Source organism: Puntigrus tetrazona, chromosome 6, assembly GCF_018831695.1.
Source record: "Puntigrus tetrazona isolate hp1 chromosome 6, ASM1883169v1, whole genome shotgun sequence".
NCBI classification, from domain to species: domain Eukaryota; kingdom Metazoa; phylum Chordata; class Actinopteri; order Cypriniformes; family Cyprinidae; genus Puntigrus; species Puntigrus tetrazona.
This window is the reverse complement of record NC_056704.1, coordinates 3,951,993-3,965,902: the sequence shown is the minus strand read 5'-3', so window position 1 is coordinate 3,965,902 and position 13,910 is coordinate 3,951,993. Positions and strand designations below refer to the sequence as shown.

The 13,910-nt window shown below is 35.4% G+C and overlaps 2 protein-coding genes across 2 annotated transcripts; one reads left to right on the top strand and one right to left on the bottom strand.

The window, feature by feature from the left end:
* Positions 1-4,350: 4,350 nt before the first annotated feature.
* On the bottom strand, positions 4,351-10,871 carry ube2g2 (ubiquitin-conjugating enzyme E2G 2 (UBC7 homolog, yeast)). Its single transcript, XM_043242562.1, has 6 exons — positions 10,718-10,871; positions 10,356-10,391; positions 10,179-10,224; positions 8,320-8,438; positions 6,609-6,749; positions 4,351-5,228 (listed from the first exon to the last, which is right to left on the bottom strand). Exons 1-6 carry the CDS (start codon positions 10,758-10,760, stop codon positions 5,116-5,118), a joined length of 498 nt encoding a protein of 165 aa, XP_043098497.1. The 5' UTR covers positions 10,761-10,871; the 3' UTR covers positions 4,351-5,115.
* A 700-nt stretch (positions 10,872-11,571) lies between these two features.
* Positions 11,572-13,375, top strand: cep20 (centrosomal protein 20). The gene is made up of 5 exons (XM_043241273.1): positions 11,572-11,674; positions 11,852-12,049; positions 12,134-12,218; positions 12,837-12,961; positions 13,073-13,375. The coding sequence occupies exons 1-4, from the start codon at positions 11,647-11,649 to the stop codon at positions 12,952-12,954; spliced, it is 429 nt and encodes a 142-aa protein (XP_043097208.1). The 5' UTR covers positions 11,572-11,646; the 3' UTR covers positions 12,955-12,961; positions 13,073-13,375.
* The last annotated feature ends 535 nt before the right edge of the window (positions 13,376-13,910 follow it).

Below are 13,910 nucleotides of genomic sequence, written 5' to 3'. Positions count from 1 at the left end.
CCTAGATGATATGAGAATACTGTTTACACTGATTCTGCCTTAATAAAAAAATTTTGTTGAAATTTTGGCGGCACCCTCAAAAGATCTCACGGCACCCCTTAGTGCCGTGGCACACCGGTTGGGAACCACTGCATTAAATGCTAAAAAAAAGTTCCATCCACAATCAAATATGTTTTTGTGCCAGTATTGTTAAAAGACCAGATAACTGAATGAATGTTTGAATAATGTTACTGGAAGTTTCTTTGTTATTTGAGACTGCATTCATCTGGAATTTTCTAAAAAACTGGATTCTAGAAAAGCTACATTTATCTTTTCTAATGTGGGTCTAGGCGCCAGTGTCATTTACATCAAATTACTTCAAATAAGTAGCAAGATTTATCGGTTTCAGATTCTGAAATTAATTACAAATTGATAACGTTAATGAATGATAAGATTACGTTTTGTAGTATATACAATATTATGATTGTATAATGTTATAAATGTAAAGGACATTTGCTTATATGCCAAACCTGCCATTGCTAGGGTTGCTAGGGTGGTTGCTATGTGGTTACATTAGATAAAAAAGCCAACCACAACACATTTTCTTGTCTGTATGGCTACTTTATGTTGCTATTTTATGTTTTGGCAAATATCACCTTTTCATACTGATTGCTCAAGCTCCATTACAGTTATTTTAGGGGCTTTAGAAGTGGACTATCATGCTTTCTTTTCTCTTAACATCATACATTTCGTATAATATTTTAATTAATTAAATTAATTCTAAGCTAAAGATGATGCCTTGACAAATTAAATTTAGTTTAAACGGAGTTTAAGATGCCAATTAAATATTTGCGATTAAGGATTAAAAATTAAAAATGAAGCGTACAACTGATTGCAATTAAATTAAATAAGAATTTAATTTAACCACACCTCTTCTCAAAAAGCTGCTTGATTTGAGGTATCATTCATGTCTGTTACATCCCAGCCTAGTTTTCCCAGCAGCTGTTTTTGTTTTTTTGGTCTCTCCCTCTTCTAGGATGCACAACCCAGTAATGGCTAAATGATGTGGGTTTGACTAATTAGCGAGCTAGGGACTCAACCGCATTTATAGTTCATCCTTACCTGTAAATCTGAGCTCGGCTTAGCGATCTTTCAAGCAGACAAAGCATACATGCTCGCTCACTACAACAGCGGGTTCGCTAACAGTGCGCGAGCTGATCTAAACAACTTCTGAGGCTACAGACCAGCATGAAGTTCACTTGACCCCACTTCACCTTTGTCACTTAAAAGTCGTTTTCAGATCAAAGCTGGCAGAAACATTAGGAATGTTAAAAAGGGAGGAACACAGCAATTGAAATTCCTTTGTGAGCAGCAGAACAGCCTTTGACAAACAGTTCATGTGTAATATGTAGTGGGTATTAAAGCGCTGTGCTGCCAGTTCATGAACTCGTGTCTTCCTGACCCGCATATTATAGAAGATCAATGAAATTGTAATCCCATTTCTGCGAAGCCCTTCCGAGACGTCCTTTATCACGTGTTTCGGTCCAATATGTTTCCGTACTTCACTTTTGTACTTCATAGATTTGATGACTTTACTATTTAAGAAGAAAGGAAGCACATAGTTTCCAGCAATAATAAGATATGACCAATCTGTCCAACCCCAGTCTGACAATATTTGACATATCATTTTTGATATTTAACCATTTGAAAGATCTTAATTCATTTCTTAATTAATACATTTTTGACATTTTCACCACCAATTATTATCATAACAAGTTATGACAAAGATTTAAGTTAGTTTTACATTTTTGATGGCTAGGTTGGCATATTATTGTCCCTGATATTTCATATTTGGTAATATTTGACAAAATGCTTTTAATGATAAAATTGCGTCCCTCAAATATTATATTATTAAAATATTTTAACAAAAATAAAAGGTAATCGTTTTTTTCATTACACCTTTAAGGCTAAAATTATCACATACAGTTTTATATATAATAATAATAATCTAATTCATTTATTTGTTAAAAAAGTTTTTATTTTACTGTCCTTTTTTATTTAATGCCCACATTTTCACCCCCAATATATATATTAAAAAAAAAACAATATTTGACAAAAATGTAAACTTTTAAAAATTATTAAATGTATTTTGAAAAAAAGACTGCTGAACTTTTTTTTTTTAACAATTTAGTTTTGGATTTGAAATATCTGTCATATATGTGATTCATGTCATTCATAACTAACTGTAACGAGACAAGAAGCATTTCTCCATTTAGAACATAGGCATACAATTAAAATCGAATGGGACATATATTTCAAAATAAAATAAATCTGATTACAAAAAAATCTTGCTTTTTTAATGTTTTTAATTAATACCTATAATTAAAACCTATAATACATTTAAATTATTTCAGTTAACATTATTCAGTTAATTTGAATAAAAAGCTAATCTTTTAAATATAGAAAACAACCTCTCTCAAAAAAAAAAAAGAAAAAGGAAAAATGCCCCTCCCAATGTCCAAGACATGGTTAATTGGGTTTGTTCTTTTGACTGTAAGTGTACATAAAACATTTCAAAAGCATCGAATGTAAATAAGCCAGACGACTCATTACAAATTAACCAGAGTTCTGTTGGTTGATGCAGGTCAGCTTTGACGTCAGTCTCAGGGTTGGGTGAACAACAAACTGGACTCCAGTGAACCTGTTTCAGATGAAACTCTTCAGGAGTGGTTTGACGCACGATGGAGAGAGAGGAGGGAGTGATAGAGAGAGGTGTGTGTCGTGTTGGTTCTTCTTTGAAAGCTGTTGTGGTCTCACGTCTGACCCCGAGGCTGAGCTGTGCTTTGAGCTCCATTTATGTTTCATTATCAGCACCGTGTGTGAAGTATCAGACATGTTTAGACAGAGAATCTCGTCGGCTGACTGCTGGGTTACTGATCAGATTCTAGAAGAGATGGATGCAGTCGTGTTCTTATGAATTTGATCTGTTCACTCAGCCTGATTATGAGTTACATGTCTGTATTGATGCTGTGGGCAGAGGGAATAAAATGTGAATAATTAATGTAACTGTGCGTCATTAGGATAGAAATATGAGCTGATTAAAAAAACTTTTAGGTCTCCACCTGAAGCTTGATGTAAAATCTTCTTGAAGTTGAGATTTTCCGATTCAGTTTGAAATGTTAATGTTATTATACTATTATATAAATATGAAAGAAATCAATTTTGTTTATTATTATTTTTGTCTTAGTATTTTAGTTCTGCATAAAAAGGGCATTAAATTCAACAGCATGGTAATATTATTCCTGTTTATTGGCATTTTCACGTTTAATCCAAGTGTTTTATAACATACATTTATCAATAATCGAAAAAAAAAATGCAATTTTAATATGAAATATATTTTGTTCCAATTGTGTCCAGTCCAGTTATATTTTAGTTATATGTATAAAATGTCTTAATAAAATTTTCACTCGTAATTTGCGTTTAAGCTTGTGTTGCGTGAATGTGTGGGAATTCATCAGAGAGATGAGACGAAACCGAGCGTGAGAGTAGGTGTGTATGTGGGAGCCGATCAGAGGTATAGCTGGTTTGTCAGCAGTGACAGCGAAGTCATCATATCTGACATTCAGTTACAGTAACGTGTGTGGGAGGTGATCGGTGTTCAGAAGAACAGCTCTCACGGCGCTGTCAATAAAGGCAGCCTGCGGTCTCTGTATGCAGATGCTGAAGCAGATAGACGCGGAAGCAGCTGTCCTATAATGAGCCCCATCAGCTGATATGCCGTTAAGAACAACAAGAGCTAATCCGGCCTCTGATGCGGTCAGATTCTGCAGATCCTGATTGAGCTCCGCCAAATCAAACACGTTTCACATCCACCTCGAGCGCATTGGAAAAGTGTTCTGTGAACTCATGCACTGCCGTATTGGTTTTTCCTTTCATCCTTTATTTTTTTTGTTAATAGTTTTAAGAGGTCTCATCAGTTTGATCAAAATGTAAAGATATTTATGTTTCAAACGATTTAATATTAATACCTTATGTTTCAATTTCTATTAATCAAACAATCCAGAAAACAAAATCATGCCTTCCATATTAGGAAGGACTTTTTTTTTTTTAAAAACATTGATAATAAAAATTTCCAGAGCACCAAAATGATTTCAAAATGATCATGTGACCCTGAAAACCGAAGTGATGATGTATTGATAACTGTGTCACAGGATTACATTTCAAAATATATTAAACTTTGTATTTTACTTAAATAAGTATAGCATTGGTTAGTATACTTCCAAAAATGATTAAATGTGCTGAAACAACATCAAAAGTGTACAGGATCCAACTATGGATTTGTGCATGTTAACATAAAAATAACTGAAGAGGTTCATAAATCACAAACATTTATTGATTTTATTGGCTTTACAATCCTTCAGAACAGACAAAAGATTTTTTAATTAAAGTAATTATTTTGGTATGTCTTTCTGCCGAAGGCCGGGTGATTCCAGCTTGCAACTAATGGATCTAAAAACCTCCATAAAAGTAAAAAGTGAAATTGAAGAAAACCATACCAAAATTTCAAAACATTTTTGCATTGAAGTAATCGACTGTATTTAATTAGGACATTTCTTGAATTCGCATCCATCGACGCGATCTTTTACCTTATTTCTAAAAGATCATTAATATACTCTGGATGTGATAGTCTCAGTCGTTGCCTCATGATGCGTTTTATTAGAATGAGGCATTGAAGCATGCATCCGCATACTGTCGGCAAACCAAAGCTGCATTCCATTGCTTAACTATGACAGGTAACAGGCATGACAGACGAACCGGCAGCCCAAAACGGCTGTGAAGAACTGTATTGTGTACTTATTGAGTGAATGATGCTTGGCTCTCTTTTAGAACACTGTCCGGTGAATGTAGAATGCTTTGCCTTTGTCATCGAAAGCCGCTTGTCCAACGCATCCACCCAATCACAGGAGAGGAGAGGACTGGGAAGAGAGTATGAAAGCCTGGATGGGAGTAAAGTGCTCACACTGGTGGAGGTAGGGGGTAGTACACTACAACACTCAGCACAGACACCGTTCTCTTCCATGGGGGGTCTGATCCTCACTGTCCTGGAGCGTGAGAGTGTGTCTGTACACAGGAGAGTCAGAGGCCCAGAGACTTGCGCACGATCTGCTTAGCTAGTCGATTGAACTGCTCTCTGTCTTCGCGCCACATCTTCGAGGCATCCACGTTCGCTCCGCTCTCATCGTTGGGCTCTGTTGGAGTAGATGATATTTAAGATTATATAAGGACGGGCACTGATGAGATGTAAAGTATAAGCATTAAAGAACACTATGAACACAGTCAAGGCCCAGAAAAGAAGTTGTTGTCGTGGTAACACAAATTCAGCATCACCAAATAGTATATGCCACAACAAAAGGATGTGTTTTCTGTGTGTATTTAAGCTTTGATTTAAATTAAAGCAGTGCATCTGTGAAAAAAAAACTACCGTAACAGGACCATACCGCATTGTTGAATAAAGCTGATTTTGTTTTCTTTTTTTTATACAAAAAGTATTCGACTTAATAATATTACATTTGAACCACTGATGGTAGATACGCTATTCTGATGATTTTTTTTTTTTAAATACTAATCTGGACTTTGATGGTGTTTATTACTTAACAGTCAATAGGACGGTCATAAGTCACCTGGTTTTCATCTAAAATACTTTAAATTGTGTTCAGAAGACGAACAAAGCTTTTACAGTTTGGAACATTTTGGGAGTGGAGTGGTCTCTTATTGCAGTATACATAAACCTGTCATGCTTATTGCAAGGGGAAAAAAATCTTTTTTGTGCAAATCTGTAATGGAAACGCCCCTAATGTCACAGCGGTCAGCTTCTATACCATGTTTGTTTTTTTGTTAGAAAGCAAAAATAGATTTTAGGACAAATGCGCAACAACAACAGGAGGTTGAGTAATCGATGTCAACGTCACGGTGATAAAGGGAATCAGCCACGACTGTCTTTTCTTGTGCCATGCTGGATACGGATACGTTCAGAAGTCTGGACAAGGTAACTTTTTTTTTTTTTTTTTTTGGAAAGAGGTATCTTTTGTTCACAAAGTCTGCATTTATTTGATCAGAAAAACTGTTGTGAAATATTACAATTTAAAATGTCAGTTATTGGTTTTAATGTTAAATTAAAAAAGTAAATCATTCCCGTGATGGCAAATCAAAACTTTCAGCATCGTTGCACCAGTCACAATATCCTTCGGAAATCACTGTAATATGCTGCTTAAGAATCATTTATTATTATTATTATCAATGTTGAAAAAAACATTTATATGGAACTAGTTTTTTTAATGGTTCTTCTTTAAACAGAAGGTTAAATAAGTGGATTTATTTACAGCAAAAACATAAAAATAATAATAAAAGCGTAAATGTACTTTATTGCACCCTTGCTAAATACAAGTATTGATTTCTTTTTTAAAAAATCATACCGATCTCAAACTGTCTGACTGCATTTTTCCCATTCCAGCGAGAAAATAAATATCAAACAATAATAAAATCCAAACGCAGCAAAGCAATATTAATGCTTCTTGATTTCAGGAATTTAGGCAGTTAGTAACATGATGATTGAGTGCATGGGCACTGACCAGCGAGCATGCTGACCACAGACAGCAGGATCTTCTCCACGCTCTGCACCGGACTCCATCTCTCAGCACTGCTCTCGTAGCCCATGGGGTCGTCACCAGGAGCGTGCAGGATTGAGATACACACACGGCCGTCTGGATAGACTGCAGAAAACACACCGTAAACCATGCTTATAAACTTCCCTTTGTCACGTATCCTCCAGACACCTTTACAGTCTCCATTGCCGGTTGACTGAATACATTTGAATGAACTTTCAATTGGATCATAACGGCATTTTGTATGTACTCTCTTTTATGTTAAGGTTGGGAACGAACTGGCTGCTTCAGTTCACTGCATTTCATCCCACAGAATGAACTACTCTCGCAATTAGCTAAAAAAGGCCAAAATTGGATTAAAAGGTAATTATGAACAGATGTTAGGATCCTTAGAGAATCAAAAGAACATATCGATTAATCTCCTAAATCGATTAAAGCATTAGTTCCACGATCGCTGACCCGTGCGAAAGACGCACAAAGCAGTCAAGTAATACTTTGGAAGAATTAGTGTAAGGGATGCAAGTTTTTTAACCCTGGATCAGGGCTGAATGAATCCACCCCCGCATGGTATCACGCTGATGTTATCTCCTCATGCTCTCCACAGATGAGGACAGTGATCAGAATCTGAGCCGTCCAGCTCTGATAACCGCCTCCAGAGCCCCGGCACCATCAGAGGACTGTAGGCCGGGCTGCTGCTATCTGTGGCCTGCAGGAAGACCTTTATCTGGGCCCACTTCCCTGAACGCAGTGTCCACGCATCCACCAGCAGGACCGGAGGTAATGACCCAACCATAAAGACACTTTAGGACTTTTAGGACCTCCATGTCTAAGGACTATAAATGCATTGGGAAAGTGTTCCTGCTCCTGGAGGCTCTTCCAACACCGCAAATAATAAAGAGCGTAGTTTTGCCTGCACAGGATTTTTTACCTTAAATAATACATAATAAAATATATAATATATAATTTACGAGTAACAAGTTTATTTTTTTTATTAAATAATGAATAAAAAGAAAACATGTAGGATAGAAAAAATGCTTTTTTGTAAAAATTTTTTTGGATATTTGAATATTTTTATTAAATAATTCATCTTAATATTTAATCCAAAGCTGGATTTTTAGCATTGCTCTACTCCGGTCTTTAGTGTCACATGATTCATTAGATTTGATGATCAGGAAACATTTATCATCAATGTTGAAAACATTATGGAATCTATGATGCATTGTTTTAGATCTTGTTGAAAAGTAGACCGCTTAAAAGAAAAGCATTTTTTTAATAAAAATCTTTGTGAAAATGTCATTGCCACTTTTAATCAGTTTAATACATTCTTGCTAAATGAAAGTTAAAAATGATTTAGTATACATAGAAAAATATCCTAAATTTGGCATGGTAATTTATAATATAATATAAGAACAATATCTGTTCTACAATATATATATATATATATATATATATATATATATATATATATATATATACATATATATATATTATATATATTTGCAATAGATAATTTTGCATTAAGATTAAGAACGTTTAATTAAAACTATTTAAAATCAAAACTAAATTACATTACAGTGATCTAACATTTAGGTGCTTTTTTCTCTTGGTTTTAATTTATGATTAATTGAATTCCTTTTGAAAAATGAAGTGTGCTCTAAAAGTCACTAAAAGCACTCACTGTTCGGATGAAACATGTCACAGGTGAACTTCATCTTGGGAGGACTGAGAGGGTAGTCTGAAGGGAAACTGAGGATGGCAGGGAACACTCCTCCCTCAAAACATGTGTCCTCTGGTCCCCTAAAACAAGGGGGAAAAAATAACAAAAACATATTGAATACAACATAATAAATAACTGTATGTCTTGTTATGAATCCCTGTGCTGCAACAAAGAGCAAATAAAGTAATGAAGCACTCCGGCAGTGACCCTCAATCCCCCTAAGAAGCCTATAAGTGGATGTCTGGATTAAAGCTATTGCTTTATTACCCAAAAATCCTAAGCATTTAGTAGCATTTATTACAACATTTGCAAAGCACATTAAAGACTTGCATAATGATTCACCCCGATCGGTTTTTCAGAATATAATCAAATCTTTAGCATCAGGAATTAGATGAACCTACATGGGGCTTGCAGAGGAAGTAAAATAACTGGATTATACACAAACTTCAGCCTAACTGCATCTCTCTGGTGATGTCTATTTATGAGAATCGCTGAAACATGAGGCACGTTCAACTATTTACAGCCTTCAGCGTAACAACTAAAACTCAAACCCCCCCTGTACACTTCATCTTAATCATAAAAATCACACAATGTCATAAATCACAGAAACTGACAGCGGTGGCAGAACTTCATGGAATCATTCTCAAAGGCCCATTTAACATGCAAATCCCGTTCTGTTTACTTACCGTATCCAGCTGTCTATCAAATGCTGTTTCTATGGGCAGATATGGATCGGCAATCACGATGAGCAGCGCATCAAACGAACACACTTCCGTATCTGTGCAACAGCTGTCAGGGGGTTGCTAGGAACACGGTTCCTTATTTTGCTTGGCACTCGGTTCCACTTAAAAACTTATCGGTCAAAACCACTGATCAAACCACCACTTTGGTTTACCGGAGGACAGTCTTATCCGAAATCAAGTTATCACCACCTAATGTCCCCCTCTCTCTGGACAGATGCTAGTGAATGAACAGCTGTGCATGCTGTGAACGAAAAGAGGCTCCAGGCAAAAGCAAATTCCGGATTTGTAGAAAGTGACCTTTAGAAAATAAGCAGCTTTTTTCGATAAAAAAATGGTGTTGCATTCATATCTATAGGAAAGCATAATTTACGGATGATATTGTGACTTATATCAGTTAACATTGTGCATTATGGAGCCATTTCACAGTTGAATTTGTAGATTCAAAATAAAAAGAGAAAATATTAGAAACTCTGAAACACTTAAGCCGTTTGCCTAAATAATAGGAAAAATTTTCCATATATATATATATATATATATATATATATATATATATATATATATATATATATATATATATAAATAAAGAAAATCACATGATTATATATTAATATTTATATAATTAATATATATATATAATAATTATTATATATTATTAATTATGAAAACTTAAATATAATCATGTGATTTTCTTTTTTATTATACCTTGTGGATTGGAAAAAAAAAAGAATTTAGAGAAAAATTGTGAGAAAAGTCAGGATTACTTAAAGTCAGAATTGTGAGACGTAAATTCTGCATTGTAAGAAATAGAATTTTGAGGAAATGTTCAGAAATATAAAATTAATTTAAATAAATGAATAAATAAAATTAATAAGTAACAATTGTGCAATGAAAACTAAATGATCTGAAAAATAGAAATGCATTGTGTAAACTCAGAATTGTGAGATGTAAACTACAAGAAAACAATCTCAATTATTAGATAAAAAGTCGAAGTTACTTTATTTATTATTGTGGAGGAATCGATAAAAAGGAGAAAAAAAACACTAAACAAAATCTTTATAATCCATGAATAATACTTACATAATCAGAGCCTCCCATTCAAAGAAATTTTCTTCATTTACAGGCCCTGTACGGAAGAAATGTATTATCTTATTAAAACTTATCAATCTATTACACGGCTATAAATAATTTAAGTAAAATGTTTTATTAACATTCTACTGTAAAATGGAGCAGTTCAGTATCTGCCTAAATTCTTACCTGCTACAATCCCCTCTGGAGGGTTGAGGGTTAGTTCTGGAAAGAGAAAATGCGTTTAGCTGTATTTATAATTATGTTTATATATATCTACGAATAGAAAAATATCAGACACTTGCAGTCCTGCAGTGACAACACTAGAGTACAGTACGCGTGCACAGAAACCAAGTATGGACGAGAATTCTGGGTCACACGCTTCATTTCAGTGTGTTTGTGGTTTCATCTGTTAATTTATTCACTGAAATAATTGTAATGATTCGCGCTGCCAAGTTGTGGAAGTATCTACAGCTGCCAAACTGTTGCTACCAAAACAGTGTGAAACCCAGCCTTCGCGCAGCATCAGTGTAATCGACGACATGACTTACGTTTGTATTCAGCCATGAGTCTTTTTAAAGCCGTTCCAGCCATTTTACAGCCTGGTCTAGAAAGAAGTTGTTTTGGCACGAAGGGTGACGACAACTGACACGATGAGAAATCTTGTTCTTCCGGGACAAAAGCGAGCTAAGATATTTGCGCGCAGAAGATTTTCCACTCCATGTTCACTTCCGCAATCAGCATGACGTCACGTGTTCCTCTCTATGCATGCGGTTTGAATTTGTGCTTGTGTGTATATTGATCAAATATATTAGACTATGCTGCTTGAATGTAATGTTTGTGTTTCTTTTTCAGTTTCTTTTTTTTTTTAACTCATCATCGTTATTGTTTGGTTTATTTCGCTCAGGAAAAAAATCCAAATTTTAAAATCCCTAATATAGCCTACTCTAAATTATTTTTGCAATACATATGGAATACATGTAAATTAACTGTATTTAATATATATATCACTTGTAATAATTAAAGAATTTTATTTTTAATATTTCTTTATTTGCTTCTATTTCCCTTTTCTCTCTTTATTTATGATGTCCGAAAGTATTTGTACATAATTCTCTTTATATCTGTCTTGTCTTGTTATCGTGTTGCACTGTAGAGTTTTTGTCACTAAAACAAATTCCTCGTATGTGCAAACATACCTGGCAATAAAGTGATTCTGATTCTGAAGTATTTTAGTTATGTTTAACAATATGTCTGTGTGGTTTTTTTTTTTTTATTCAACATCATTTTTTGTTAGTGTTTTTCCACTTTTAAAAACAGAATGTGAAGGTTCAGAATTGCCATCATTAATAAACAAAAATAAATAAACTTGCCCTTTGGTTTTGTACTAGAGCGGAACGGCTAAGCTGCGGCCCAACTATAAACGCAGTAAGAGCCCGAGTGACCTCTAGCGGGAGCGTCTGAGAAGTGCAATGCTGTTTCAATGGCAACCATCACAGAGTTGAAAAGCGGTGAGCTAATACTCATAAACTGTCGTAATGAACCCTATGTGTGTGCCAACGTTATGGTTATTTTGCGCGCTTGTTTCGTAGATGTTTAAACTTAACCCGCGCAGTTGTGCACGTTATAAGTTAGTTGTGCAGGTTAGCCCAACTCACTCTCTGGCTTTCTGAACGAATGATGTGCAGCGCTGCGAGAGACGCTGGAGGCCCGCGGGGTCCTGGGGCAGCTGAAGGCGAGGATCCGGGCCGAGGTGTTCAGCGCGCTGGACGATCAGAGCACGCCTCGCCCGCCGCTGTCCCACGAGAACCTGCTCATCAACGAGCTGATCCGAGAATACCTGCAGTTCAACAAATACCAGTACACCGCCTCGGTGCTGACCGCAGGTGAGCCCTCTTTTCAGCCTCACAACTGAAATACATTTTCAAAACGAGCTTCCGAAGGTTAAAGTGTTTAACGATGCGTCTCAGAATCGGGTCAGCCCGAGGTTGCCCTGGATCGGGAGTTCATGGCCAGTGAGCTCAATGTCGCAGAGGAGTCAAGTGCCAAAGCAGTGTAAGTATGATTCGTGACAAGCGAGTAAAACATTTCAAGAGCACCTTGTAAAATAGTGTTTACAGAGTGTATAATAGAAGACTCTGATTATGTACAAGGCACAACAATAAGTGCTCCAGGGTCACTGTGAGGGAGTCTGGGGCCTGTTACCATTTAATTAACCATTAACCAAATACAGTATATCATATGTACTAACCCTTGTTATATTATATTATGTCATATGTGGCCCTGGACTACAAAAACAGTAATAAGGGTACTTTTTTAAAAAAACTTAGATTCATACATCTGAAAACTGAATAAATACCTTTTCCATTTATGTATTTGTGTAATTGTTTTGGCCGAGATACAACTATTTAAAAACATTTATTGATTAGTATCACTAATCAAAAATTACGTTTTGCTAGATTTATGGTACACTGACGTATTTACAAAATATCTTATAATAAGAAACATTCTTTCTGCTGCATTCGTTGGTCGTTGTAAGTTTTTGGTAGAGTAGTCGAGTCTAGATGCAACTACTACATGAATGAGCATTATCTTGACCAAGGGATTGCAAGCTTTATTTTTGGTTAACCATCCCTTTATGCTTTTTTGTATGTCTCTGTCTTGCTGTTTTAGGCCATTGTTGTATGGATTGCTCCATCATTTCCTGAACAGCAAGGAAAAACTCTTCCTAAGAGGATCAGCAACAGTGCCTTCACAAGAACCTCACGGCCATCATGATGCGGAGTCATAAAACTGAGGTCAGAGAGGGCTTGAGTCTCATTTATGGATTAAATGTAAAGATCAAGAAGTGTAATTTTTAGTTTCTGAGAAACGTTGCATTCAATCAGCTGTTTGTGTTTTGTTTCCAGCTCTTCGGTCACCGGCAACCGAAACACAAGAGGAAGTCACATGATCACAACTAAAACAGTTTGCCATTAAAGAGGCCAAAATATTCTGAGTTTAAATGTTGAATGTATTGTATTTTTGTTGTTTTTGTGCTTCTAGTAATATCGTTCCATTTTAGATTTTCAGCTGTGCAAAAAATACAGCATTTTAAATTTCGTTTGAAGTTCAGTTAACTGATTTTGAATCTGATGTTTGTGTCATCTTTTTAAAAAAGCTGTCATATGCAATATTAAATTTACATTTGCTGCAAAATAACAGCAGCCTTATTTTTTGTACACCTTTTTTCTTTTTTAAATCTACTTTTAACTAACGTCAGCAACGATGAAGCATGCAATCGCTGGTCATTTCTGCATTCTGAGCTGAAAATATTAAGCTAGCCTTAAGATAAGTGCTTTTGATTGTTCTTCTTAAATGGAAACATTTCCAAAACGAGCCGGGATTGTTGGCTGGCTTCTAAAACGAGTGTTTCTGCTCCTTGAACTTTTGAATTTTCTACATTCTTTCTTTTGATTGGTCTTCATCCTTCACTTTCTTATCATCTTGCCATAGAAACGACATTTGAACTACTGTTTCTTACTTAAACCTTTCTCGCTTAAAAACTGTCTGTAATCAATAGCGCTCAAAAAGCACTTTATACAGAAGAATAAGATGCGTTCTAGTCATTCTTTCTTTAATCGAGGATCTCAGCTGTGCCATACGTTTGCTTTTCTTTAACCTTAAAGCGACAAAGCCCACAAACGCTGTAAACATCATCCGTTGCCAAGTTTTTCAAATTACCTCATTTTCCTTAAAAGGTAAGTT